This window comes from Aspergillus undulatus (assembly GCF_047715775.1).
Source record: "Aspergillus undulatus strain CBS 261.88 unplaced genomic scaffold BDV17scaffold_56, whole genome shotgun sequence".
Classification (NCBI taxonomy): Eukaryota; Fungi; Ascomycota; class Eurotiomycetes; order Eurotiales; family Aspergillaceae; genus Aspergillus; species Aspergillus undulatus.
The window spans coordinates 128941-155315 of record NW_027396660.1 but is presented as its reverse complement, the minus strand read 5'-3'; the positions used below and the strand labels follow the sequence as shown (position 1 = coordinate 155315).

The 26375-nt window shown below is 51.6% G+C and overlaps 13 protein-coding genes across 13 annotated transcripts; 7 read left to right on the top strand and 6 right to left on the bottom strand.

The window, feature by feature from the left end:
* Window positions 1-44: 44 nt before the first annotated feature.
* BDV17DRAFT_300435 (major facilitator superfamily domain-containing protein) lies at window positions 45-1949 on the bottom strand (the record flags this gene model as incomplete). The annotated part of the gene is made up of 8 exons (XM_073764060.1): window positions 45-391; window positions 440-738; window positions 786-903; window positions 955-1043; window positions 1228-1327; window positions 1373-1657; window positions 1704-1786; window positions 1843-1949. The coding sequence occupies 8 exons, from the start codon at window positions 1947-1949 to the stop codon at window positions 45-47; spliced, it is 1428 nt and encodes a 475-aa protein (XP_073612110.1).
* Window positions 1950-2307: 358 nt separating this feature from the next.
* Window positions 2308-4238, top strand: BDV17DRAFT_300433 (uncharacterized protein; the record flags this gene model as incomplete). Its single annotated transcript, XM_073764059.1, has 2 exons — window positions 2308-2899; window positions 2953-4238. The coding sequence occupies 2 exons, from the start codon at window positions 2308-2310 to the stop codon at window positions 4173-4175; spliced, it is 1815 nt and encodes a 604-aa protein (XP_073612109.1). The 3' UTR covers window positions 4176-4238.
* Window positions 4239-4590: 352 nt separating this feature from the next.
* On the top strand, window positions 4591-6818 carry BDV17DRAFT_300432 (Zn(II)2Cys6 transcription factor; the record flags this gene model as incomplete). The annotated part of the gene is made up of 8 exons (XM_073764058.1): window positions 4591-4665; window positions 4725-4834; window positions 4879-5652; window positions 5699-5785; window positions 5834-6123; window positions 6175-6370; window positions 6419-6571; window positions 6623-6818. The coding sequence occupies 8 exons, from the start codon at window positions 4591-4593 to the stop codon at window positions 6816-6818; spliced, it is 1881 nt and encodes a 626-aa protein (XP_073612108.1).
* A 503-nt stretch (window positions 6819-7321) lies between these two features.
* BDV17DRAFT_300431 (SDR family NAD(P)-dependent oxidoreductase) lies at window positions 7322-8146 on the top strand (the record flags this gene model as incomplete). The annotated part of the gene is made up of 1 exon (XM_073764057.1): window positions 7322-8146. One exon carries the CDS (start codon window positions 7322-7324, stop codon window positions 8144-8146), a length of 825 nt encoding a protein of 274 aa, XP_073612107.1.
* On the bottom strand, window positions 8094-8822 carry BDV17DRAFT_188294 (DUF427 domain-containing protein). The gene is made up of 4 exons (XM_073755062.1): window positions 8570-8822; window positions 8410-8515; window positions 8280-8360; window positions 8094-8227 (listed from the first exon to the last, which is right to left on the bottom strand). The coding sequence occupies exons 1-4, from the start codon at window positions 8648-8650 to the stop codon at window positions 8196-8198; spliced, it is 300 nt and encodes a 99-aa protein (XP_073612106.1). The 5' UTR covers window positions 8651-8822; the 3' UTR covers window positions 8094-8195.
* Window positions 8823-9477: 655 nt separating this feature from the next.
* Window positions 9478-10787, top strand: BDV17DRAFT_284100 (putative salicylate hydroxylase; the record flags this gene model as incomplete). The annotated part of the gene is made up of 5 exons (XM_073760478.1): window positions 9478-9986; window positions 10041-10106; window positions 10144-10227; window positions 10273-10382; window positions 10441-10787. The coding sequence occupies 5 exons, from the start codon at window positions 9478-9480 to the stop codon at window positions 10785-10787; spliced, it is 1116 nt and encodes a 371-aa protein (XP_073612105.1).
* Window positions 10788-11797: 1010 nt separating this feature from the next.
* Window positions 11798-14395, bottom strand: BDV17DRAFT_294666 (glycosyl hydrolases family 31-domain-containing protein; the record flags this gene model as incomplete). Its single annotated transcript, XM_073762894.1, has 8 exons — window positions 11798-12268; window positions 12343-12381; window positions 12441-12839; window positions 12893-12994; window positions 13047-13163; window positions 13205-13705; window positions 13755-14237; window positions 14324-14395. The coding sequence occupies 8 exons, from the start codon at window positions 14393-14395 to the stop codon at window positions 11798-11800; spliced, it is 2184 nt and encodes a 727-aa protein (XP_073612104.1).
* Window positions 14396-15004: 609 nt separating this feature from the next.
* Window positions 15005-16905, top strand: BDV17DRAFT_300427 (uncharacterized protein; the record flags this gene model as incomplete). The annotated part of the gene is made up of 11 exons (XM_073764056.1): window positions 15005-15100; window positions 15167-15227; window positions 15354-15467; window positions 15530-15636; window positions 15688-15751; window positions 15796-15821; window positions 15870-15976; window positions 16032-16169; window positions 16219-16378; window positions 16506-16664; window positions 16694-16905. 11 exons carry the CDS (start codon window positions 15005-15007, stop codon window positions 16817-16819), a joined length of 1158 nt encoding a protein of 385 aa, XP_073612103.1. The 3' UTR covers window positions 16820-16905.
* Window positions 16906-17810: 905 nt separating this feature from the next.
* gprI (putative cAMP receptor (Car4)) lies at window positions 17811-18917 on the top strand (the record flags this gene model as incomplete). The annotated part of the gene is made up of 4 exons (XM_073760477.1): window positions 17811-18067; window positions 18131-18332; window positions 18385-18622; window positions 18679-18917. The coding sequence occupies 4 exons, from the start codon at window positions 17811-17813 to the stop codon at window positions 18915-18917; spliced, it is 936 nt and encodes a 311-aa protein (XP_073612102.1).
* A 113-nt stretch (window positions 18918-19030) lies between these two features.
* On the bottom strand, window positions 19031-21292 carry BDV17DRAFT_188057 (hexose transporter protein). Its single transcript, XM_073755061.1, has 7 exons — window positions 20913-21292; window positions 20807-20860; window positions 20520-20755; window positions 20353-20470; window positions 20209-20299; window positions 19870-20155; window positions 19031-19817 (listed from the first exon to the last, which is right to left on the bottom strand). The coding sequence occupies exons 1-7, from the start codon at window positions 21034-21036 to the stop codon at window positions 19161-19163; spliced, it is 1566 nt and encodes a 521-aa protein (XP_073612101.1). The 5' UTR covers window positions 21037-21292; the 3' UTR covers window positions 19031-19160.
* Window positions 21293-21873: 581 nt separating this feature from the next.
* BDV17DRAFT_294661 (uncharacterized protein) lies at window positions 21874-22589 on the bottom strand (the record flags this gene model as incomplete). Its single annotated transcript, XM_073762893.1, has 3 exons — window positions 21874-21999; window positions 22055-22151; window positions 22249-22589. 3 exons carry the CDS (start codon window positions 22587-22589, stop codon window positions 21874-21876), a joined length of 564 nt encoding a protein of 187 aa, XP_073612100.1.
* Window positions 22590-23058: 469 nt separating this feature from the next.
* Window positions 23059-23777, top strand: BDV17DRAFT_294660 (uncharacterized protein; the record flags this gene model as incomplete). The annotated part of the gene is made up of 2 exons (XM_073762892.1): window positions 23059-23571; window positions 23628-23777. The coding sequence occupies 2 exons, from the start codon at window positions 23059-23061 to the stop codon at window positions 23775-23777; spliced, it is 663 nt and encodes a 220-aa protein (XP_073612099.1).
* Window positions 23778-23925: 148 nt separating this feature from the next.
* BDV17DRAFT_284095 (uncharacterized protein) lies at window positions 23926-26267 on the bottom strand (the record flags this gene model as incomplete). Its single annotated transcript, XM_073760476.1, has 2 exons — window positions 23926-25270; window positions 25618-26267. 2 exons carry the CDS (start codon window positions 26265-26267, stop codon window positions 23926-23928), a joined length of 1995 nt encoding a protein of 664 aa, XP_073612098.1.
* Window positions 26268-26375: the final 108 nt, after the last annotated feature.

The window sequence follows — 26375 nt, the reverse complement described above, 5'->3', positions numbered from 1 at the left end:
ATAGATGAGGGGCAGCCTCAAATGTGGATGAATCTGTCAGCAGACTAACTAACATACGGCGTCTTCCCAGTCCCCTGAATCTTCCTATTCAACCGGCGATAGTAGATGGTCAACCCCAGACTAAGACTCGCAGCAATGGCCGCCATAGCCGCATTGACGCCATGTCCCAGACGGTACGCGGGCGCATCTTGCGACCGGTAAATCCATACTCCAATAATCTGACCGGGCCCCGAGAATGCGATGTTTAACGCGATAGCAAGTGAACTAGCTGTTGTATTGCGGACGTTATCGCCGACCCATGCATTGATCGATGGGAGACCGCCGAAGACACTGATGGTGGCAATGACAAGAAAGGCGTAGCGAGCGATATAGGCGTCTGCGGGGAGGGCAGCTAGGCATGGATTAGTGAGTATAGATATAGGGAGAGGGTAAGGGCTACCTTGGATGATAAAAGCAATAGATGCCATGGCGCAGCAACACGTTGCAAAGATACCACGAGATTTGAAACGGTCGGAAAGCCAGGCGATGAGAAGAGTGATGGGGTACGCAATACCATACGGAGGTACCGTAAACAGCTGTGCCTGAAGATCGCTGTAGCCCAGTCCCTCGATGATGGTTGGGGCAAAGTAGGCCAAAGATGCCACTCCAGTGCCAATGGTCAAGTAAGTCAAATAGTGCACGTAAAGAGGGATCGAGCAGAGCGCCTCCTTTGCGTCAGGCCAGTTGATCTTGTCCTCCCTGTTCGGGGTAAGTAGATGCCCTGTAAAGGTGGTTTGAGTGCGTACCCAGACGAGCGGTTTGCTCCCAGGCGGCGGGCTTGGAGCTCCTTCTCTTCAGCTGTCAACCACCCAGCTCTTTCGGGGTAGCTCGGAAAGAAGAAGAGCACCAGAAGACCAACAGCGACTACGGATCCCAGTCAATCTTTGCGTTGGAGCCGAATAAGCGTCAACTCACTGCTGGGTACTCCTTCAATGATGAAAAGCCACCTCCAGCCTTCGAGACCGAGATGACCATTCAGATGCCCAACGCCGTAGGCGATCGCGCTGAAGAATCAGTACGTATTGGAAGCAATAACAGGAAATTCTAAAAAAAAAAAAAAAAAAAAAAAAAAAAAAAAAAAAAAAAAAAAAAAAAAAAAAAAAAAAAAAAAAAAAAAAAAAAAAAAAAAAAAAAAAAAAAAAAAAAAAAAAAAAAAAAAAAAAAAAAAAAAAAAAAAAATACACTCACCCGCCAAAGGCACCAGAGAGCGTAGCACTGCACAGGAAAACGCCGATTCGGATTGCGCGCTCGCCCGGTTTATACCAGAAGGTAAAGTAGAATACCATGCCTTCTCGAGTCAGTCCGCGAATACTCTCTCAGCTGGTAAAAATACCTGGGAATACGCCGGCTTCAGCAGCACCGAGAAAGAAGCGGAGCACCGCCAGTTCGGAAAATGTATGCGTGAAGCCAATGCCTGTGCAGAAAGCACCAAAGGCAACAACCAGGAAACCGAGCCATCGATGCGGGTGGAAGAGCTTGAGGGCAAGATTGCTGGGAGCTTCAAAGACGGAGTATGCGACCAGGAAAACCATCATGGCGATTGTGTATTGATGGTCGGAAATGCTATTTGTTTCCATGAGGGTGTCGTTTGTCGTCGAATTCATGATCTTGGCATTCCCTGGACGCGTTAAACCTAAAGCTTCACATCGACAGGGACAGCATACCAACGTTTGATCGGTCCAGGTAGCAGAGGAGGTATATGATGGCTGTGGGGAGGAGCAGCCGTCTGTCAAGCTTCCTAACAAGTCTGGGAAAGAGATGTCAGTACTGCACCAGGCAATAATTCAGCAATCAGCGGTCTACCTCCTTTCAGCCTGTGCATCTTCCAAGCCCAGCTCCCGGATATTCTCGTCCCCTCGAAAGTCTTGTTTGGCGTCGAGACCAGCTTCCGTATGATCGCTCGCAGCCATGATAAGAGGCAGCATACAACGCGAATAGAAGGCATAACAAATGGATTGGGAACGCACGACAAAGCATTGTCTTAAAAGGGGACGCCCATGCCTGGCGGTGGCAGCGGGGATCGACACACCGGTGTCTCATACCCCGGACTTTGGGTGGGTACACTGCATGCCCTCTGGTCCAGTCGCTTTCCATGATGTGCAATCGGCCGGAGGAGCTCCGGATTGGTGCTCTCGGTCAACGAGGACAAAGAAGAAGAAGACGCAGTAAGACTCTGGTATATGCGGGGTCGCGGCATACGATTCCGAATTGTCGCCCTTAAGTACGCTTACCCCCCATGCCCCTCGTCTTCCGCCAAAGACCAACATCATGGCTGTCAACATCCCCCTGGGGACATTCCCAGCGACTGCACCGTCGAATCTGTCTGCAGAAGATGCAGAAGTCGTTGCCCAGGACGTGGTCAACGGCTTCAACGATGCCTTTGCCAAGAGAGACTCCAAGACCGTTGCGGGGTTATTCCTCGCTGATGGCTACTGGAGAGACCACCTGTGTCTCCAGTGGGATTTGCACACCGCAAAAGGCCGCGATAATATTGCTTTATTCCTCAACTGTCACTACCGCGCTCTGAAAATCGAACTCGATCGCTCCTCAGAGTTCCGCCGCCCGACAGCCTGCGCGCTCGACGGGCTGGGGAACTCATATGGGATTCAGTTCTTCACGACGATCGACCTAGAGTTCGGTCGGGGCCGTGGAATCGTGCGGTTGGTGGAGGAGAATGGCGACTGGAAGATTCTCACGTTCTTTACCTCCTTGGTGGAGTTGAAGGGGCATGAAGAGCCACTGAATGGACGTCGCAGCAAGGGCGTCGAGCATGGAGGGCGGCCTGATCGGAAGAACTGGCAGGATAGACGAAACACAGAGGCAGGGTTCAATGAAAAGGGCCCAGCTGTGTTGATTATTGGTATGTTGCTCATCACATTATCGAGCCGCCGCTGACTTGAATTATCTGTATAGGCGCCGGTCAAGGAGGCCTAACGGCCGCGGCCAGACTAAAGATGCTCAACGTGGACACCCTCGTAATTGACCAGAATGATCGAATCGGGGATAACTGGCGCCAGCGATATCATCAGCTTGTCCTCCACGATCCGGTCTGGTACGACCATATGCCATACATCAGCTTTCCAGCCCACTGGCCAGTCTTCACTCCGAAGGACAAACTCGCCGAGTTCTTCGAAGCATACGCTATACTGTTGGAGCTGAATGTTTGGACCAAGACAGCATTGCAGACACCTACATGGGACGGAAAGCAATGGGCGGTCGTTCTCGAGCGACGGAATGCCGACGGTACTACTTCCACGAGGACTGTTCACCCACGCCATATCATCCAGGCCACAGGTCACTCTGGCGAGAAATATGTTCCGCCCCTGGCTGGACTTGACAGCTTCAAGGGGGATCGACTCTGTCATAGCTCAGACTTTAAAGGTGCACTTCACACCAGTAAAGGGAAGAAGGCGGTTGTCGTCGGGTCTTGCAATTCGGGGCATGATATCGCCCAGGATTTCTACGAGAAGGGATACGACGTGACCATGGTTCAGCGAAGCACAACTTGCGTTATCTCATCAGAAGCGATCACAGATATTGGTCTTGCAGGGCTGTATGATGAAACTGCTCCGCCCACGGAGGATGCAGACATCTGGTTCTGGGGCATGCCCTCCGAGTTGCTCAAGACACAGCAGATTGGCGTTACAAAACTTCAGAATAAGCATGATGAAGCAACCATTTCTGGTCTTGAGAAGGCGGGCTTCAAGGTTGATAATGGGCCAAACGGTGCCGGGCTGTTGCTGAAGTACTTCCAGCGCGGAGGAGGGTACTATATTGATGTCGGCGCCAGTCAGCTCATTGTCGACGGGCATATCAAGATCAAACAAGGAGTGGAAATCGATCAGGTTCTCCCCCATGGTCTCAGGTTTGCTGATGGCGCTGAACTCGAGGCCGACGAGATTATTCTTGCAACTGGTTACCAGAACATGCGGACGCAAACGCGGCGGCTGTTTGGCGACGAGACGGCTGATTCTGTTTGCGATGTCTGGGGCTTCGACAAGAACAGTGAGATGCGAGGCATCTGGAGGCCATCTGGGCATAAAGGACTGTGGTTTATGGGAGGCAATATGGCCATCTCAAGATATTATTCTAGAATTCTCGCGCTGCAGATCAAAGCCGCGGAAGTTGGGCTCTGATGTACCCGCCCTAATGATGCCTCTTGTCCATATTACGTAGTGTTCAGTTTCTGGGGACTTGCTATAGCATTCATGAATCAACATGTTTTCAAACAAGTGATGTCCTAGGCGAAACGGAATGTGCCCGAGAGGACGATCGCAGGATTCGGAGAAGATGCTAGTCTCCGACAGTGCTCCAGCAACGCGTACCCCAATCTAACTATTGGCTATTTATGAGCTTCACGAGAGCATATCCAAATTAATGTCTCCATACACGGTGGAGAACCCCCGCCCGAGGTCTGTCACTGTGTACGGACTTTCCGGGGTAAGCCAACCCCCAGCCCGGCCCCTTCCCCAACACGTTGCCCGATTGATTCGTCTTCCTTTCAACCCACTTTACGTCTATATCTGCTCCATCAGATTCATGACTAGTCCTATGGGCGACGAACTGGGTCCAGATTCCCGCAATCAACCACCGGGCAAGAGGCGGCGCCACGACGTCGCAAGACAGGTAGCTTGCCAATGAACTGAAGTTGGCCTGTCGACTGCTGATAAGGAACCTTATGATAGGCTTGCGAGCGATGTCGCGTGAAGAAGACGCGATGTGACGAGCAGTTTCCGTGTGGACTGTGCCGAAATCTCGGGGCTGAATGTGTCTATAGCTATCGGAAGCAGACTCGGTCAGTTGCGTTATGATTTGAGAGAGCTGAGCTGATGAGTGCAGTAGCGAAGTATCGTCAAATGCGCTTCTGCAGATGCTGGGCCGATTGGAGTCGAAGATCGATGGTATTTCTGCTAAGACTTCCGCTGGTCAGTCACCGTATGGCACCAATCTACCAGGCACGCCCTGGACAGCAGACAATCCTGCACCCCCGACCTACATATCTCCTCCGTCACAAGAGATGGTAGAGAGCGCGCCCTGCTACCCACAGTCAGCTGTTGTACCATGGAGCGCGCATCAGGTCATCTTGTGGAAACCAGTCCTTTCAGTGCTGCCCAATGCAGTCAAGCTGATCCTTAACGAGCATGGGGCGGACTATTCAACTTCATTTGAGATGAAGAGACCGCGACTCCCACTGGGTACACGAGCTACCACTAGAGGTGACGCCGCCTCATTGGGGAATCTCAGCGTGTCGCTCGTGAGGGGACTATGTGACTCATATTTTGCGACCTTCCATTTAGCATATCCGGTTGTTGATCGCACCTTCTTCCTTCGCCATACGCTACCAACGGCAATCCACGGGGAGTTTGGCTACGATGTCGAGAGCTGCGTCGTGCTTGTCGTTATGGCTCTAGGCTGCTGGTCCAAGTTGGGCCTCGCCGAAGTAACTGAGTACAGTGCTCCAAGTCAACGGAGGTTATCAAGGGGTAGTATAAGCCAGGAATCTTTGGATGGCAGTATACCCGGTCTCAACTTCTTCAATGAATCTAGGAAACGAATCGGCTGGTTGATAAATGACCACTGCCTGCAAAGCTGCCAGTACTATCTTCTGTCGGGGTATGTGATCGCTATAAAGTAGAGAAGAGACGGCTGATATGGACAGAATCTTCTACGCACAACTGACACGACCGGTCGACTGGTGGACAATGACCAATAGGGCAAGCACCTGCTGTCGGGTGTTTTGGGAGAAGTAATAGACACCTTCTTCGCTCCATTTGTTGCATACTGATATCCACAGTCTCTCCGCTCCATGCGACGAATGGGTAGTAGACATGCAGTCACGATTATTCTGGAACACCGTCATGTTCGACGCGATATTAGCACAAGAGCTTAAACTCCCTGAGGGACAACTCAACGAGCTCTCCCAACGAGTACCACTCCCAAAGTTTGTGAAGATGAAGCAGCCATTGGGCATACCGATTGACTCGGAGACGGTCGAAGAGGATTCTTTCTTCCATTATCATTTCCTGGCGCAGGTCGCCCATCGGATTCTATTAACAAGGACAAAATCTAGTATATTCTTCACCAGTATGTGCTGCTCACCCCGCCCTCCCACCAGCGCTCGTTGACAGTCGATAGGCGAGTATTCGTCACCCACCGTTGAAGAGGAGCTCTTTCAGCAACTGGAGCGATGGCGAAATCAATTGCCGGCAGCTCTACAGTTTGACGATAACAATCTTGCTCCATTGCCAGACTCACCGAGCAATATCCTTGTGGTCTCGTGGCTTCGCTTTCGCTACATTATTGCCAAATTCCATTTTGGGCGACCTTTACTGTAAGAAATTTATCTCTCAGCGTCTGTACATATTCTAAGCTAGTGCAGACACAAAGTCCTCAGCCGGCCTGGGGATACGACCGACGCTGAGTTGCGCCGGTGCGCAGAAGTATTCGATCAGGTATTCCAGTGGGAGCCCATCATAAAAGTGATTGCAGTCATGAAGAGCTGCATGCCACTCAAGTTTCAGATATCCTCACAGTGCGTGGTCTCTCTTTTTGGCATTTTGGGCATTCATGCTAACTTTTATAGACTGTTCGGCCACCTTGTCCTAGTATACTGTTTCAGACAGAGCGTGGATCCCCGGCTACAGCGGGTTGTTCCTTCAAGGTATCGATCATGGTGTGCGTTTGCTCTGGGATTCTTACAGGAGACTGCGTTATCAAGTCCAACGCTGGCGAAGGACGCGGAGATTGCAACGATCCTGTGTCAGGACCTCATATTTTAGATATCAAATCTAATCAGCTACGAATTCAATTGGTGGAGTGGAGTCCATGGGCATTTTGGGTTGGAGTTTACCTACCCATCATCAGAATTTCTAATTTGAGGATTTAGTCTAGCGCCGCGTAATGGTTTGCACATACATACCACCTCAATATAGCCCCAACCAGGCAGGAGATAGGAATGACAATCCTCTTAATAATTCATGTCTGCCGAGGATCTGCAAGGCCGGACCATCTCCGCATACTGACGTGCATCCGCCCTCTCTCCCACCCCCAAGGCCCCCGCCCTCCGGAGCACAGCAAGAGACTCCGGCCATCCACTCCCACAGACCTGGATATCTAGAGCGTTGCATGTCCATACCCCTCTCTAAGCCGGAAAGGATTCCGATCACGTACTTATCTAATTTTCAGGTGGAAAATCATTCAAGCTGGAATCCTTACTTCCACAACAACACTCTATCGCGCTCGCCTGATGCCCAGTCAACCAACCCTCGCCCCGACACACAATATGTCCTCATTCGCAAAATACCCCGACCTCAAAGATAAAATCGCCCTCGTGATGGGCATCGGCCAAGCCCAAATCCCCGGCTCAGATACATGGGGCAACGGCGCCGCGATCGCGCGCCTCCTCGCCTACAGCGGCGCAAAGGTGTTCGGCTGCGATCTTTCTCTCGCGGCAGCAGAGTACACAGCGAGCCGGATACGCTCAGAAGGTGGAATTTGCAATGTCATACAAGCAGACGTCACCTCCGCGAACGACGTGCAGAAAGTTGCAGACGCCGTACTAGCGAAGCACGGGCGGATCGACATCTTGGTCAATAATGTTGGTGCGACAGCCACGGGGGATCCGGCGAGTATGTCGGAGGAGATGTGGGATCGGCAGGTGAAGGTCAATTTGAAGAGCGTGTATCTTGCCTGCCATGTTATCCTGCCGATTATGGAGAACCAGGGGTCTGGAGTCGTGGTCAATAATGCTTCGATCGCGGGACTACGATACATTGGGAAGCCGCAGGTGGCCTACTCAACCGCAAAGGCTGCGGTAATTCACTTTACACGGGTTACAGCTGTCATGTATGCGCCAAAGGGGGTGCGCATGAACTCGGTGGCTCCAGGTCTTATGTATACACCTCTGGTGGAGAGCCTGAAGGCAAATGGACAGGAGGAGGCATATCACAAGATCATGGAGCAGCCCGTTCCTATTGGGAGGATGGGGGATGCTATTGATGTTGCGAATGCGACGGTCTTTCTGGCCAGTGATGCGGCCAAGTACATTACGGGGCAGAACTTGGTGGTTGATGGGGGTTTTACGAGCAGTTCTGTGTCGAAGTTGTAACACAGATTGTTGGGGATGCTAGATAATGTTCTGATGTAGTTGCTATCTGTTATTGCTCAATGATCTCGACTTTGTTCTTGTCTATTCAGCGTTAGCATATGCAAGCGAACTTCCTTGACTCAGCTCAGCTCACAGAAGCCAAAGTGATCTTTAATATTCGCAGCGGCATCATAAGGCTCCTTGTAAGCCCAGACGCCGTTTTCAATTGTTTTGCCTGACAGGCTATTAGCTCTCATCATGTGGCGGCATGGAGCGCTACGAACCCTCCACAACGATATTCCAATACGAAGCGTGGCCCTTCCAAGCACAGAATGTGGACAGCTCAGTCGGTTGGAGAAGATTCTGATCCTTGATCGATGATGGGGGGAACTAGATATATCCGACATAAGCATGTGTAAGCTGCTAAAGGAATAGGGAACGCACGTAGATGTTCCCTTCAACAGTCTCCCAGGAGTCCGTCTCGGCGATAACACGGTCTCCTACTTTAGCAACGGCGTGAGGCATCTTGTTGAGTTTACCTATGGTAGTTATCCTGCCAAGCAGAATTGAAAAGAAGGGCTGAATATATAGGAAACGTGCGGGGGAAGATTACTAATTTGGTCTTGAGAGTGCGTCATCCCTCAGGCTGACTCCTTGTCGATATCAAAATAAGGTATGTGAACATATTGAAGTGCTCCTGCGGTGTGGGTCAGCGAAGTGAGCAGAATAAAAATTGATAGAGTACGTAAATCATCCTCGGTTCTTTGCTTGATCTGAATTCTGGTCTTCGGACTGTCAGATGCCACCATGGACCGCACTTTACGGTAACGATGACCATCATAGCGCCGATGCTCGGAGTCCGATTGAAAGCAGGGATAATGGACGAACAAGCAGACCGTGTGTGTGGCCAGTGCATACTGAGATGATACGGTGTAACATTCAAACTGACCGCAGCCTGATGCCACTTTCTGCGGTTTGAGCCTGAGGCGATCGGACATGCCAGGACATGCCAGGACCTGCAAAGGGGCGAGCTCACCATTTCAACCGCCCGTAACAAGGAACGGAACTCACTATCTTGGAACACATCTTGAAGCCTGTCTGATACCATGAAAGTCATCATCGTTGGAGCTGGTATTGCCGGCCTTTCAGCAGCCATCGGCCTCCGTCGCCAGGGACACGATGTCATGGTAAGCGATGAATGTTCGAGTGCGAGCTTCCAACGCTGCTGACCCAGCATTCGACAGGTCTTTGAACGCTCAAGCCTGCTCCGCGAATTTGGCGCAGCACTCACTATCTGCCCCAACGCCTCTCGGGTACTATTCGACTGGGAGATTGATACCCACCGTGCGCGCATGGTAACTGCCCGCCATCATATACTGGCATCAGCACGCTCGCTCGACCTCCATCAATCGGTGGACTATCCCGACTTTACTAAGCTGTACGGTGGTCCCTGGCTTCTCGCTCATCGGGTCGATCTACATTCGGAACTGCGGCGGGTGGCTACGGATCCAGAGGGGCTAGGGAATCCTGTGGAGATCGTCTTGCAGGCGAAGGTCGTTGACTACGACGCCGAAAATGGTTTCATAAATCTCAAAGATGGCTCCAAACATCATGCGGACGTGGTCGTTGCGGCAGATGGCGTCCACACTGCTGCAATTAACCATGTTATAGGACACCAGACACCTGCTACCGCTACAGGATGGGCGGTCTTCCGATTGCTGCTCACGGCTGATGAGCTTCGAGAGGATCCGGAACTGGCGAGTATAGTTGCTGACGGTCCCACGAGGCTTGAAGATGGGCGTATGCGACTTTTTGTTATGCCAGAGAACATGAGGCGGCTGGCCTGGTACCCATGCTCTGAGTATGACTCCATGAGCAACGGCGATGACGGCACACCGCTAACAACATTTCATAGTAATCGGGTACAGAATTTAGTGGTCGTGCATAAGGACCGGCGGACTAGCGATGAGCGAGAAGGCCAGTAGGCTTTGCTTCTTGTCTATAACCCGACTAACCAGGATAGACTGGGATCGCTCAGCTGATGTAGAGGATGTGATCTCTCACGTTCACGACTTCCATCCACATCTACAGAAGATCATCAGGTGCGTATGTAGGCCCATACTTTGGCAGCTACTAAGGCACGACAGAAAAGCAACGAGCATCAAACGGTGGCCCCTTCTCTACCGCGAGCCTATTCCAACTCTTACCAAAGGGCGCTTGGTTTTAATCGGCGATGCAGCCCATCCGATGCTTCCTCGTATGTTTCCTGTCTCTGCAAGACTTATTCATAGTCACGCTGTTTCTAATTAGACTAGATCAAGGCCAAGGCGGCGCCATGGCAATTGAAGATGGAGCTGCACTGGGCGAGGTCTTCGCAGGCTTACCAAAGTATCCACCAAAGCATGAAATAATTAATCGCCTCAGGCTGTTCGAGGAGATCCGCCTCAGGCGCGTTTCAGCAATGCAAATACTGTCGAATGCTGGACAAGATCAGGTTTCCACTATTCGTGAACGGGCACAGGAGTACATGCCGGAAGGCGTCAAGGTGCCGACGAATATGAAAGAGTTCTGGGATCATGGATTTGGATACGATGTGATTGGGGACAGTCGGCGTCAATTACAGGCATACTTGAGTGAGACCGGGGGTGACTGTGCGGCTTGAGAAACCCATCGGCGATGGAGGGCCTGGTGCCGAACTGCTACATGACACTGTTGAGTTGTTATAGTTATGTACATGGCGTGAAAGCAATATTTCACTTCAATTTCAGCTCTTCGAAAGAGAAGCCCTAGATAACCACTTCATAAACCAATTCGTTGACCGCCCATCGTAAGCCGTTAATTCAATCCCGGGTTATTCCAATAGCGAAAGCAAGTAAAGACTTTAGAGTCAATGCATCCTCCGGTTGGATCCTTAGCAAAGTAACTCTTCATAAAGGTCGCACAGCTGTGATCGCCAGGGGAAGAAAGATCGAGCTGCTCGTTTCCGTGCAACGGACGGGACAGCTTGAAGCTTTTCGAGGGAGTCTCCTTTGTCACGAAATTTTTGTTGAAATTAGGTGCTATATCGATCCTGGCCCCGGTCGAGCCACCCTTGCAGCCCTCTTCAAGGTAGTATGATATATATAACCGATTATCCTGGATTCCAGCTATGGTCAGCTATGGAGGTCGCGAATGGGAGGAAGAACTCACGGGAGGGCCACCGGCGGGAGCTGCCAGCGCTGCTGACCAGAGCAAAGTGAACAAAGCAAGTAATGTGCAGATTCGTTGCGAGATCATCATAGAGGTATTTTGTAGCACAAAAGTCGAGATGGTCCCTATTCACAATCCGGAGGACCGATGAAGTACTTATGGGACAGCAACAAAGGACCGTAGCATCCAACCTGACAGGTATGGTTATATGCAGAGCATAAAGAAAGTGCTACGGGGACGAAAGAAATGGCGTTTTAGATATACAGAGCGTGACACATAGCGTGCATTTGAGACAATGAAAATTCCGTCAAATGGCTGCAACGGGGCAGTGATCACGCACTGGACCATTTGCCATCAGGTTTTATTCCCTTTCCTATATAACCCTGAGAGAAACCAGAGACGCCCCGGCTTGTAAGCAAAAACTGTTCTCATCCAGTGTCTCCACATCAGCAGATTCGATGGGCTTGTTTACAACCTTGATCTCTATCGGTGTATTGATCTCGCCTTCGAGAAGACGGATGGTGACACCGTCCCCAGTGTCGTAGATTCTGAGTGCAATCTTGATAGCCCAGGGATCTTGTGGTCCGCAATTCTGGCTATTGTGTCCATCCCATGCGCAAAGTTCACAAGAAGCTCGACTTCCTTACTCCAGTCATACATGACGCTATCCAGATCCTCATGACCACTGGGAAATATGGCGGATCCAGGCCAAAGCAGAACAGGCAGTGAGAAGAAGTCATGTTTCTCTGTCACATATCTGCCGCCAGATCGCATCTTACCATCTAGGATCCCGTACCATTCTCCGCTCGGGATGTAGTATTGGGCCTCGCCGTGGACATTGAAGATCGGGGCTACAAGCAGACTTTGGCCGAAGAAATACTGTGTGTCGAGATGCCACGCTATAGGATCGTCTGGGTACTCGAGGAAAGGCGCACGGAGCATGCGTACACCAGTCTGATGTGTTTCAGTAGCAAATGGATAGAGATATGACATAGGGAATGTTTGATGTACACAAAATGTTTAAGAACTTTGTCGGCCTCGCCGGTTTTGTCGATGAGCCAGGGAACCTGGTATTCTGGTTAGATTGTCTTGCGAAGAACAATAAGTATAAGCCCCGAGTGCTTACTCGAAAGCTGCCACTAGGGTGTAACCTCGAGTGGCTCGAGAATAAGCCAAACGCATTCCACCGCTTTAACAACGCCGGATCGGGTTTGCTTTCAAACCCTCCGATGTCGTGAGCCCAGTAGCCAAAGCCACAGAGAGTTAGGCTCATTCCCCCACGCAGGGTTTCAGCAATTGCCTCAAAGTTGCTGTAAGGGTCTCCGCCCCAGTGTACAGGGAAGCGCTGGCATCCGGCGGTCGCAGAGCGGGCAAACAGTGTAGCTTTGTGCTGGCCGAAGTTTCTTTCCAACACTTCGATTGTTACTTTGTTGTAGAGGAAGGGATAATAGTTGTGCATCTTCTCGGGGCTGGAGCCGTCGGAGTAAACGACATCGCCTGTGGGAATGCGCTCGCCAAAGTCGGTCTGTATCTTTGTTAGGAACTAGAGCTCGGTGATACGTAGATGGAGTTGGTCACTTTGAACGAGTCGACACCCATGTCGATCAGAGCCTGTAGCTTCCCTTGGTACCATCGGCATGCGTCTGGGTTGGCGAAATCAACGAACTCCATTCCCGCTTGCTGGAATCGCCTTGTTAGCTATGCTTCGAAGGTACCATGAGGCAAATCTTACCCAGAAACCATACTGCCATACTCTCCCATCAGTTCGTTTGAGAAGGTAGCCGTTATCGGCGGCCTCGTCGAAGATCGAGCTTTCTTGCACGGTGTAGGGATTGATCCATACACAAACCTACAAGTATCAGTATTTTTTTCCTGCAGTCAGGTCCGCACAATATGTATGTGGATTCCACGGCTCTTTATCCTTTGCAACTGCCCCTTCGCATCGGGGAAATTATCCTTATCGAATTCATATTCGCACCACTTGAACCCCGGCATCCAGAAACAGTCAAAATGGAACACACTAAACGGGATATCGTGCTCCGCCATCCCGTCAAGAAACGACGTGATAGTGCCCTCGTCATACCCTGTCGTGAAGCTGGTGCTAAGCCAGAGCCCGAATGTCCATGCTGGTGGAAGCGCTGGTATTCCTGTGATTGTCGTGTAGCGTTCGATGATCGACTTGGGATTGGGGCCGTAGACCAGGTACATCGCCACGAGTCTCACGGGCACAGCTATATTGAAGCGGGTTGTTCGTTCAGATTGAATCTCGAAGCTGATGAAGTTTGATGTTGGAATGAAGACACCGTACCCAGCGGAGGCCATGAAAAAGGGAATGTTCTTGTATGTAAGCTCTGAGCCTGTGCCGCCGTCCTCGTTCCAGATTTGGATACTCTACTAGACTTGGCTCAATCTCGGCACTGGAAGAAAAGGGGTTGCGTACCTGGCCGTTCGTTGCAAAACGATCAAACCTCTCTCCCAGTCCGTAGACATGGTCGCCAAACCCGAGATGTAGCTGGTAAATCACCCACCGCTGGCCCCTGTTGGAGTCAAGATAGTTTGCTCGTGGGTGTAGTGCTGTTGTTCCTTGTTTGACATAACCAACTGAGCGCCACCCCAGGCGTGTGAGGAGCCTACCTCTCGCCTCAAAGCTGATATCGAATGACTTGGGGCAAGTGTCCACCGAAGCAGTCTGCTGTCCTTCTTCGAGGTTCAGGCTCTCTGCTGTTTTCTGGGTATGGGCTGTAGATACACGATCTGGCTTCTCTCCCGGGAAGAGCTCAAAGTGCGGTCCCTGCGTGACACTCTTCTTTGTTTTCCAGTGCGTCGACGATAGGTGCAAAACATTGTCAATTGGAGAGTCGAGGAAATGGCTCAAATTTGGATTATTGAGCGTGTCGCCTTGGTGGTTGATTGGCTTCGATGACTGAAGATACTGTTAGCAAGTAAAGTCATAGGGCAAGCAGATCCATACCGCGACAAAATGTAATCCTCGCCACGTGTCTCTGCGACGATAGTTTCAACGGCCCAGTCAATTAGGGTATCCGCGGCTGGGTGCCAGCAGCCGTGAGAGAACTTGACCATGGTTTTGAGCAACTGTGGACCCGTGGATGAGAATCGGTAATTGTCTGAGAATTCAATGCAGCAATGCCTGAGAAATGCATTTCCAAGCCTGGTGCTGCCACGGTTGCAGGGGAAGATCGCATTAAGTATCCCGAGCTCCTTCAGGCGCTGGGTATTTGCAGTCAAGGCCTTCCTTCCCTCGTCGGCCAGTCACAGCTTGTCTTCCTCGTCCGTTGTTCTGCGCTTGACTCCAAAACCTTTGTCTCTAGCGCCTCGGCGAGTACCCCCACGCGGGGAACACTGGGCATGCACTCCGAAGTCCGGGGTGCAGCAAGCTTTATCGTACGAATGAAGGTCCCATCGAAACTACTGTTGAAGCAGACGAGTCTCCAGGCTTTGATATATCGCCGGTAACCAGCAATGACTCCGAATAGTTTCGAATTCAGCCTATACTCTGCCGTGAGCTGCTCACGCGACAAGATATGCACACCACACCATCAGTGTAAGGAGAGTTCTTGGCTGGTTATACTGGCTACACGCATAAAAATAGGTATATATATCCTGTTTTACCCCACCTCGTAGGCTTTGGTCGTCTTGTGTAGTATTGCTAGCCGGACGAGAGACAGAACAATGTCTTCAAATCATCCTAGCATCAACGCCTACATGTGGGCCGGCCTGTGGTCTCTTTGCGGCGATAAGTCTTATCGCAACACACAGCCCGACACAGTAGCGGTCTCATTCCTTCTTTCCACTTCTCCCTAGGTTGGCTCGTTACTATACGGCATTGACTAGGGTATTGTATCCACAGTCATCGCTCAGCCTGAATTTCTGGAGTACTTTTCGCCATTCACTCGTATGTTGGCAATCCAGCTTCGAGAGAATCATTATTAACATCTCCTAGCTAGCATCAAAGGTACAGCCGTAAATACTTTCGGGGCAGGCACAGTCTTCGGTGTCTTCTTCGCAGGATGAAGTGCAGATGCTCTCGGGGCAGTGATTGCTCTGATTGCTGGCATAATTCAGGCCGCGACAGTCCATGTTGGCGTGCTGCTCGCTAGCCGAGTCGTCGGTGGCTTTGCAGTGGGCATTATGAGTAAGTCAGTGACCGGGGTTTGATGTCCTCCGGGGTTTGATGTCTGTCTCTGACTCGTATAGACATGACCATACAAATCTACAACTCTGAGATTGCCCCATCGCATAAGCGTGGTTTGATCGCGGGTCTGCATGCTCAGTTCGTGAGGTTTGGGTTCACGACTGCGAATGTATGTTTTTAAATCTCTTCTCCTGACTTCGCCTTGCTAACCAGGGCTAAGTGGGTAGCTTTCGGCTGTTCATATTCGACGGGCGAATTTCAATGGCGGTTCCCTCTCGCCTTTCGTAAGTCAGTTCCGACTGTCCGAGCCTCTTTTTGATAAATGCAGAATGTGTCCCGGTCCTGATCATTCTGGTGGGCATATTCTGGCTCCCGTGCTCGCCACTTTGGCTTCTCGAGTAGGAGTGCGATCATGAGGCACTCACCGTCATCAAACGGCTTCACGGCGGGAAAAGCCAAGACGATGTCGCAGTCCGGGCGGAATTCCATCTGGTGCGTGAGCAGCTACGGTTTGAGAAGAGTCAATAAGTCGCTGGATGGGGCGGACTTACTCAACACGCCTAGCAACCGCAAGCGTCTCATCCTCGCTGTTCTCGTCCAAGCATTTACACAGCTGTCTGGGATAAATGTGATCAATTACTATCAAACCGACCTGTACAAGGGACTAGGGATGGAAGGACACAATGTCACACTACTTGCTGGGTAAATACTCCCTGCCGTTACACCATCGAGAAGACTTAGAGTTGTTTAGAATCTATGGCCTGGTTGGTCCTCTTGCTAATTTGGTTTGTCTGTACTATGTCGACTCGTGGGGATGCAAAAAGACACTGTGGATTACTGGCATTGCCATGGCGCTCGATATGGCTCTTGTAATGGGACTCTCTGGTGGATTCGTCGACAGCGATAATATGGTCGCTAAAGGGTTCACGATAGCATTCATTTTCTGCTTCAGCATGATGTAGGCGCCGCCATTAATCGTTACCACCAAGCAGATAATCTCTCGGATACAACTCAATCCACTACATCTACGTCCTCGAGATCATGTCCATGACCATCCGTGCAAAGGGCTCATCGATCTCCGTCGTCTGCAATGTCATCATCAACATCATATTTAACCAGGTCTCTCCGGTTCCAGTTGATACTGTTGGGTACAAGTACTATGCGCTCTTTGTCTGTACGAACATTGTCGGGGCGGTTGTGGTTTTTTCTACTTCCCCGAAACAAAGGGCAAGACGCTAGAGGAGATCGGCGAGATCTTTGGTGACAACGTCGTCGTTGCAGATATCCAGCAGGTCCGTGAAAAGATTGAGGCGACTGGCGTGCAGACTATTGAAAGTGTAAAGCAAAAGTAATGCTGCTCGCCAGGTGTACCTACGCGGCAAGGAGGCGAGCGTGTGTGGACAGGGTAGCCTCAATTTCGACTTCACCTCGAGATTCGGCCATTATCCAGGCACTATAGTCGTATGAATAGGTCAACGCAGAAATCCCAGGGCCAACACAGTGCACGCGACGCGACCACTTCTCCAGATTCTCCGGCACCGCCACGATCGTTGCGCGAGGTGGCAGCCCGGTTGACAGTCCGATCGGCATTTAACCAGTCTGTCGGGATTCTGGGCCTGTCAAATTTCAACCGCGGTTGCCGCTTCAACAAATGTGATTGAGCTCTCGTTCGCACTGCTTTGGTGCTCCGGCTGCCTGTCCATCGGGTGGCTGCTTAACGCTGGGATGGGATAGGGCTGTCATGGCGACATCCGGCTGTATATGAGGTCTTCATTCCCACGGCGCCGGCCTCGATCCTGATCGAGATGCCATGCTGAATTCTTGTTTACTTGGTACATTTAACAAAGGTACTATAATGTCTTTCAATTTTGCTGTCGGTCACGCAAATCATGCTGAATAGGCTTGTGGGTGAAGATACCAGTGCATATCATCTTCTCGTTCGGCAGTAAGCCTCGACTCGATTTCATTTGCAGAGTAGCTAACATCTTTCAGGATGCTCGATTGGGTCCGCACGTCGAGTCTACAGGCAACTGTTTCGTAATGCAAACCGCGGCGAGCCGAGGAAGTGACAGTGAGGTCGGAAAAAGCAAAGACGAGACAGTGGAGCATGTTCGAGTCTATCACAGACACTCCAGATGGCGTAATAGCGCTCCAGATCGCACAATGATATATCTCCAACCTCGATCGCTGCTCTTTGCTTTTCTTCAAGCCTCGCGTCATCTCAGCCATCTTGCCATAATGCTCACGACAGCGTGAACCCCTATCCTCACCTTGTACCATAGATATGAGACATCTCCACTGAAGAGTCCGCGGTCCCTGACGAGAACGAGGGACCCAAGCAACATGAAGCTCTCTGGATACCAGCTTCATCAGCTGTCGATTGCTGGGCGCACGGCGTCGGCCTTGTCGCTGCTGGGCGTCGGCACTATCATTGCGACTTTTTGCTACTCGCCGAACTTTCGCAGTCCGACGCATCGGATCATGCTCATCAATGTGTTCTACAACTTATTTGACTTCGTTGCCACGATGATATCTGTGAGCGGGCCGGAGGCCGGCGTTGACTCCGGGTTGTGCAGGTTTCAGGCCTTCTCGCTGCAGATGTACGCTTTCACCCAGAGCTTTCCATTTAGTAAGGGTGAATTGTTGAGTCTGACCGAATGCAGGTTTCCAGTGGCAGATGTTCTTTGGACGCTAGCGATGACATGGGATGTTGTCCTTGTCGTGCTCTATCATTACAAGCCAGAAGCACTGCGCAAGCTAGAGAAGATATACCTCGCCATTATCACGGCCTTGACCTTCATCCCAGCATTGGTCTTCCTGTTCATTCGAAGTGACGACAAGGGCCCGTTGTATGGGAGTGTGACTGTGAGCTCACTTAGTTCAAGTATAGCATCGTCAGCTCTGACAAGCGGCGCAGTTCTGGTGCTCGATCTCTCCCAACTGGGTCCTATTTCGCATCATCTTCTACTATGCACCAATATGGTTTCTTATCCTCGTGGTCTTCGTGCTCTACATCGTCATCGCCCACGAGATCTTCAAGCTGCGACACGAATTGATGCTTATGTGCAACGACTGTCTTGTCCTCTCTTCCACTGCTTCTCCAAGCAACGAGTCTGTTGAGCAGACGCCGCGTGATGATACCAAAATCCCTGATGGTGAGCTTCACGGCCAGCGGAATCCTTCGTCGTATTCTTATTAACAATCTTGGTAGCCCCTATAATTCGTCGCCAGTCCGCGGTATCCCTGCGCAAATTCCTCCTTATGCCTGTCCTTTTCTTCCTCGCGCTACTGACAACGTGGGTCACGCCAACTATCAACCGCATCTACGCTTTCCGGCATCCTGGACAGGAGCCATACGGTCTCATGGTAGGCGTCGCTGCATTGGGGTCTCTGCGGGGGTTCTGGAACGGGATCATCTTCGTGACGATGCGATCGAAAGGGAGGCGATGACATCAAGATCAATAATGAGCTACTTTGTACGGAACATTGGCGCATAGGACATGATGGATTATGGATTGGAAGACACGGCGTTCGGTCGGATTAGGGCTTGGATTATGGGTCAATATATTGTACGAGTTCAGGTCATTCGCCTCATGACCATTCCAAACATTCATTTCAACTATCGAGCACATATACAGGCCACCACTGCGACAGACCTAGTCATAACACACCCACTTTCTCCATGGAGCACTCCTAGCGAGCGACAGCATGAATAGTCGGTCCCTTCTCACTCTCCTCCCCATTCTGCACGGTAACCAAATCATTGACTTTCTCCGTCGTTGCCGCACCACCAAGAATCGCCTTGTCACCATCGAAATACTTGACAATCTCCTCCAGCGGTGTCCGGCGCGTCTCAATATAGAACTTCCAGACAACAAACAGCTCGAACAACAGCCAGACACAGTAAACAATGTAGTACCTCCATCCGATATCCAGCAGCGCAATCGGGTTAACGTACTGGTTAAAGAACAGGGACAGCGAGACGCAGAAGAACATCAGTGTCAATCCCTTAGCGCGCAGTCTGTACGGCAGAATCTCAGAGGAGTACGAGACAAGCAATCCGCTGAATCCGACGTTGTAAAAGATGTAGAACAGGAAAATGAATGTGATTACGGTGTTGCCGGCATTGTTGTCGGCGCCGCCGGGGCCGTGGGGGAAACGTGCCAGGGCGATGGTCGTCGAGATGAAGCAAAGAAGCATGCCAATGACGGAGGTGAGGAAGAGCTTGCGCCGGCCGAACTTGTCGACGAAGAAGCAGATACCGGTTGCGGAGACGACGTTGACGGCGTTGAGGACTAGGTTGATGGTGAGAACTTCATGGCTATCGTGGATGCCAATGAGTTCGAGGACCTGGTTTGTTAGCTAGATCGTCTCTTCAATCGGAAGGAAAGAGATAGCATACCTTGGGCAGGAAGTAGGAGACGATTCCGTTTCCAGACCATTGCGAGAAGAAACCGATCGAGATCAGGATGACGGAGCGGTGTCGGTTGCCTGGGGTTGACCATAGCTCCGACCATCCATTTCCTTCGAGCTGCTTCTCGAGGGCTAGTGTCTGTTGGATTTCATCAAACTCGACATTGACCAGCTCGTCATCCTCGTCGCCCTGGGCATGAACGTATGCGAGGATCTTCTTGGCTTGCTCCAGCTTGCCCTTTGAAATCAACCAACGCGGGGATTCTGGCACAAACCTGGTAAAGTGTTGGCTCCTTAAGCGTGAACTGATAGGGAGGAAGGGGAATACCAAATGAAAATAAGTTGGCAGATTGATGGAACGCCCTGCAACAGACAAGGGACGCGCCACGACCAGTCGTTGCCCTTGATGTGGTTTGTGCCTATGGCCGTCAGTCACTATCATTGTTGCATAAGCACATCGGTTGACTCATACCAAGTGCGACACTGGCACCAATCAAGCTACCCACATACCACAGAGAGTTGTAGATGGTAGTGTAGACCGCTCGGTGCTGGGGATGAACCAACTCAGTCACCAGAAGAGGCGAACATTCCTACGAAAGTCAGCTTGCATTCAAAGTCAGGCGAGAAGAACAGGGATACCTGCGCAATCCCCAACCCGAAACCGAGGATCATCCGGCCGACAACGAACAACGCAATCTTGTATCCGATAGAGACCATCGCGACGCCGAAAAGCATAATCACACAGCCGAGCACGACTCCGAAGCGACGGCCGCAGATGTCTGCCACGTAGGGTACGACGGGGATAGCAAGGATAGAGCCGATGGACATGGACGCAGCAAGGAGACCTAGGGTTGCTCCCTCGGGGTGATTGTACGCTTATGGTTGATTAGGGCTTGTAGCCAAACAAAGTGGGTGTGAGAACCTACACTCATTCCAAGCCTCGAGAGCCTCCAGGCCGTTCATGAGCGATCCATCGTAACCTGAAGAGAGTTAATAAAACCTTCTCGAAACGATGGAGATGTTGTTTCCTACCGTTTGTTGCAGAGGTGATCATAGCCGCCCACAAAGTGCAGTAAACAAAGCGCATACCCTTCATCTTCCACCAGGAGACCTTGGGCCACTCGCGGCCCGCGAGGGTAAAGGTGTCTTTTCCCATTGTAAAGGTTGACTATGTTGGCCAAGGGAGGTAGTAACAAGGTTGAATCCTGCACCCTGCGTGTCTCCCAGACGGGCAGGGGCCAGAAGATATTTAAAGCGTCGACAAACCTCACGCGATCATGGAAGAATGGCTAAATCAAAAGCCCAGGGTAATTTTTAGGAGGCGACTAAGCTTCCATTTGTTGGCCAACTCTTTAGCCGGAGCCGGGGCAGTAGGCTCCGTGATGCTTTGAGAAGACCCCTGCACATACCCCGGACTCAACCCCATGGTCTAGACCATACAGCTGCTAGCCAACACTTTATCTGGAATTGATTGGTAGGACTCGAGGTTAGAGCTTTGACGCTACTGACAAGCGCCTCGCCTAATAGCCTTGGGAGGCAAAACAAGACCTCTTAGACGAAGCGGGAGGGATCAGATTCTCGTTCAAGCATTATGAGAGTCGCTTAAGCAAAGCAGTCCGAAATCAAAGGGGAATTGCCAACCCTACCGTGGCAAATGGGGACGGGAACTTATTGTAGGGTCCTTTCGACCGGCAAAGTAACGATTTTATCCTGGCTCATGAACCTGAATCCCGATACGAGCACCGGCACCAGATCGCAGAGCAAATGTCTTGGAACTGTCATATAGCCTGATATCCCCACGCTAGACTGACTTGGCAAGCAGGTTTCTGGGTTCCATTGCCGGGTTCCATCAGGACGGCCGTGTTCCATGTGGCCGAACGGGCTTCAGGCTCCTATTTCCCCAATCGCCCATATCCCAATGGGCTGGCGCAAATCTATTCTTAATTCAGATCGCTTTTGTTGCACTTCCCTCTAACCATGTTCGACCATGCGACTACTCCTCTATGACGGGCCTTCCAGCCTCCCCTTCACTGTTTAGCCCAACCTTTCTTGCCACAAAATACGTCGGGACCACAGCGAGACCCCATAGGCCGAAGTTGACCCCCAACGCAGCGATGAGCTATATCCTCAAAATTAGCACGGGGATATCTACTAGAGCAGGCTCATGTATTTACCGGTGCAGACGTGGAGCTAAGACCAGATGCAACAGCGCCACCAGCAGCTTCCACTGCGCGCACAGTCGAGGTAAGGCGGATGGTCTCTGCTGGGCCTCTGGCGACGTATCCAGCAAGCCAATATCCGTAGTTATATGCCAAGGCACCGCGCAGTCAGCGACTATTTTCCAGGTGGTCTCAGACGGAAAACATACAAGTTGACCTGGATCATAATGTAGAATACCCAGCCGCGACCAAATCCGCTGTCGACCCAGTCTAGAGTGGGCACATTGAGCTCGTTGTCGTGCTGGACAACAGCTCCCCATATCCAGGTCCCCCCGAAGAGAGCCATGATGAATATGTAAGAGTACCGGGGGCGCTGGGTGAGAGTAAATCGTTTCCAGTCGAGGAAAGTGCCAAAGAAAAAGTTGGCTGTGATCTGGGCAAGCGCTGAGACGAGAGAGGCCAGGGCTCTTGCACGGACACTGAAGTAGAGCGTAAGATAGGAGCCCGCATAAGAGAGCAGGAAGGTCGCGTAGAAGAAGAAAGTGACCATGAGGAGAAAGCCCTTGCAGATAAGGATCTTTGCGATCTCCTTGAGCTCTTGAAGTGTTCTTATTCTCTCTGGCGTTTTGACCTTTTGGCCGTCGGTTCGCTGTAATTTGTCTGGCGTGGAGAGCAGCAATGCGACAAAGGGGGCCACGCACTCTGCATTATCAGTACAATTGGTCGAACAGTTACTGAGGGCTATACTCACACAAAGCCACGAATACAATATAAGTCCTCCAGTCCAGTTTCCCGGTCGACTTTCCAGAGTAGTCTGTCCGCTTGTTAGAGACATTCCAAACCATGAGAAATCATCGCTGACTGAAAGCAAGATTGATAATCCCACCGACAATTGACCCGCCCTTAATAGTGTCAGTAGTGCCCCGAACTTCCGATCTGGCCGCATAACGAGTATGCGTGGTCTACCATCAACCCGGCTTGGTTGACATTCAGCGCGCTGAAGGTGCCTAGCCAAGGCGATGCAACGCCTATCACTTCCTCAATCTATATCGTCAAGCAGCTCTCCAAGCTTGTGCCGGTTAGGCGCTAAGTATACGTACCGGTACACGACTGAGCAGTTGGTATCAAATACGGGCAATAGCATTCGAGGGGCGTATGGACAACATGTAACCGACGACGACGATGCAGCAACATTCCAGCGAAAGATCGATGAGGTTAGGCGGCATAGCGAGAACTTCGAATGGCATGCAGATGGGAGTACGAGTGTCACCCACGTTGTACCGGCGATTCGCCTTCACCAACCTACTGGGGCGGCCGTGTTCTTCAGCAATATCACCTCAGCCATGGATCGCAGCCGGTACCACGGGGCTACGAGGCCTCCATTTTGTGGCGACGACGGGTCGTATCATCCGCCGCCGCAGTTTGGAGATGGGACGTCCATGACGGTGGAGGATCTTAATGTTCTACTAGACATTGCAGAGCAGGGTGCTGTCAATGTCGAGTGGGAACAGGGTGACTTGGTTATAATCGATGTGAGCTGACCTTGATGCCAAACCATCTTCAAAGAACTGGCCTTTCGGGCTGTTAGGACTATGCGGTGCAACATTCCAGACAGCCCTCGGTGGGCGAGCGTCAGGTTCTTGTAGCGTTGTGGGATGACGAGGGCCGCATTAGCGACTTCCCGGAAGGAATTGAGCTGTTGAAACATGCACCCAGAATACCGATTGAGGTGGAATAAGGTATCGCTGAATGATCAATATAATCCGCTAAAGGGCATTTTCTCGTGACGTTTGATCCATGTCATGCTATACGCGCGGGGCATTATAAGCGCTGGAGATGAGGATACAGCTCTATTAAGTCTCTATCACATTATACATGATCTATCATTACAACCAACCCTTGGGTCCTCCCCATTTGCCACTGACCATCGACTCGTAGTACACCCAGGGGAAGAAGTGCTTCTTGAGGTAGTAGAACTCCTTGCGGGGAGTAGCTTGATCGATGCCAAACCATTTGCCAAAAGTCTCCTTGGGAACTCCGCCATACTTGAACTCTGCGAGAAGAACCTTGCCATACTCTGTTGTGAGCGGGCAAGAGGTGTACCCATCGTATGTCGCATCGGGTGCCTTGCCTTCGCTTGCGCGAAGCAGGTTCTGAACGAGGACCGGTGCCTCAGACGTGATGGCAGCGGCCGTCTTGGACGTAGGCAAGCTGGACGCGTCACCGGCGGACCAGACGTTGCCGTACTTCTTGTGGCGGGTAGTGCCATCGTCGACGTCGACATAGCCGGCTTCGTTGGCGAGGGCACTGTTCTTGACGAAAGCATGAGGGCCCATCTTTGGTACAACGTGCAGAAGGTCGAACTCTCTTGTGACATTGCCTTGTCCGTTGGGGCGGCCAAAGGTGGCCTTCTTTCCGTCAATGGCGATGAGGTCGTGCTGGAAGAGACCCTCAACTCCGCGCTCCTTGCGCAGTTCCTCGAGCTTAGCGCTGTACTTGGGGACACCAAACATGGTTGGCGTGCCAGTGGCAAAAGAAATCTTGATCGGCGAGGAAGCAGGGTTACTGGGGTTGTAGAGGCCAGCCTTCTTCCAGTAGTCGAGCGCAAGCCACATGATCTTCTGTGGAGCACCAGCACATTTGATCACGCCGGCGGGCTGGGTGAAGATGGCAGAGCCCTTCTGCAGCTTCTCGATCTGGGGGAAGACGTTGGCACAGGTGTCGTATGAGTAGACGGTCGAAACAGCCGAGTCCGGGGCTGCCAGCGCCTCGGACAAGCCCTTGACGCTGCCAAAGTCGAGGGCAATACCAGGAGCAACGACGAGTTGTTCGTAGTTGACTTTATCGCTGTTTCCCAGGGTGATGTAGTTGTCTTCGGGGGAGAATGAGCCGACGCTCTGGTTGTAGAACTTGAGCTTGGGGTCGATCAGCCCATGGAGCGGCTCGCGCAGCTGCTCGCGCGTCTTGACACCACCACCAACAAGCGTCCATCCGGGCTGATAGTGGTGCCAGATGGCAGGGTCAACAATGGCGATGTCATCCTTGACAAAGCGACCAGTGCGCAGCAACTGGTGGCTGATGGCCAAGCCAGCAGTGCCTCCACCGATCACGACGACCTTGTGGTTGCGCGCTGCGGCATTTACCGGGGCGGCAGTGGCAAAGGACCTGCTTGTCGCAGACGCAGCACGGGCTGCGGACGCTATTTGTCTGGAGAGCATTTTGAGGATTGGTCTAGACTCAGGAGGAATTCCTGCGGGGAAGAGATTATTCACAGATTTTGTTGCTTGGTGCAGTCCTGGCGGCGAAAAAAATGCTTAGTCATCAGGAACCGTATGATCGGCGTCATCTCCGATCCCGGTGCCCCGCGTCACCTGATCAAAGTCACGGGACTCGAGTCACGGGATTCCGCGCACAATCGCGCCTTCCCAAAACGGATCCTTTGCACGTGACTGGAAATGTAAACAACCACGCGCACTTGGTTATCGTGCAATATCTCTCCAATCTATTAAGTTGAATCAGACACCACCATCTGCTCCTCCTGCGCTCTTCGAGTCCATTCCATCCAGCTGCCATCGTACAGTCTCCGCTCCATTCCATACCCACTCAGCTGCAACGCGAGATCCAGCGCAGCGGCAGTGACCCCGGAATTGCAAGTCAACACCACCGGCAGCTTCCCGTCTACCCCGGCCGTCTTGAAACGTGTCCTTAACTCTTCCGCCGATACGACGACTTTATCATCGCCAAGAATCGAGGCTAACGGTACGTTGAGCGCGTGGGGCATGTGCCCGGATCTCAGGGATGGATTGAGCTCTGGCTCAACGCCCGAGAACCGACCGGGGATTCTGGCGTCGATAATTTGAAATTGGTCATGGCCCTTCTCGGAGAGGAGGTCATGCAACTCCTCGTAGGAAATCACCTCTCTCGGATCCGACTCTTTGACGGGATAGTCTTGCTGAGAAGGAGGAAGGCTGGCCAATGGCCCTGTAGCAATGGGAAGCCCTTCTTTAATATAGCGTGGGAAGTTGTTCAAGACACGAACGTCTCGCTGGCCAAAGTGTCGACACGCCCATGCCACGCGAGGTGACGAGTAGAAGCCAACCTCCAGCACATCGTAGACCACCAGGATGTCATCTGGCTGAATGCCGAGTCTCGTCATGCAAGTGGCAAAATGGGACGCAGAAGGTAGCATTTGCGGATAAGGGGAAGCAGTGTCTCTAATTTCATCCATATTGAAGAATCTGCAGAGGGTTAGTCGCTGGTCTCGAGTCGAGTAAAAATATATATGTACATCGATCCCGGTATATGCCGGGTTTCGAGGGACACAATGTGAGATGGC

Coding starts and splice junctions, on each gene's coding strand:
- BDV17DRAFT_188294 (XM_073755062.1), bottom strand. CDS start 8,650: ATGCCTCACGCCGTTGCTAAAGTAGGAGACCGTGTTATCGCCGAGACG. Junction 8,516..8,569: donor CTGTTGAAGGGAACATCTAC/GTGCGTTCCCTA, acceptor GGATATATCTAG/TTCCCCCCATCATCGATCAA. Junction 8,228..8,279: donor TAAAGATCACTTTGGCTTCT/GTGAGCTGAGCT, acceptor AACGCTGAATAG/ACAAGAACAAAGTCGAGATC.
- BDV17DRAFT_188057 (XM_073755061.1), bottom strand. CDS start 21,036: ATGGGAAAAGACACCTTTACCCTCGCGGGCCGCGAGTGGCCCAAGGTC. Junction 20,861..20,912: donor GATCACCTCTGCAACAAACG/GTAGGAAACAAC, acceptor AACTCTCTTCAG/GTTACGATGGATCGCTCATG. Junction 20,471..20,519: donor TCGGGTTGGGGATTGCGCAG/GTATCCCTGTTC, acceptor TGACTTTCGTAG/GAATGTTCGCCTCTTCTGGT.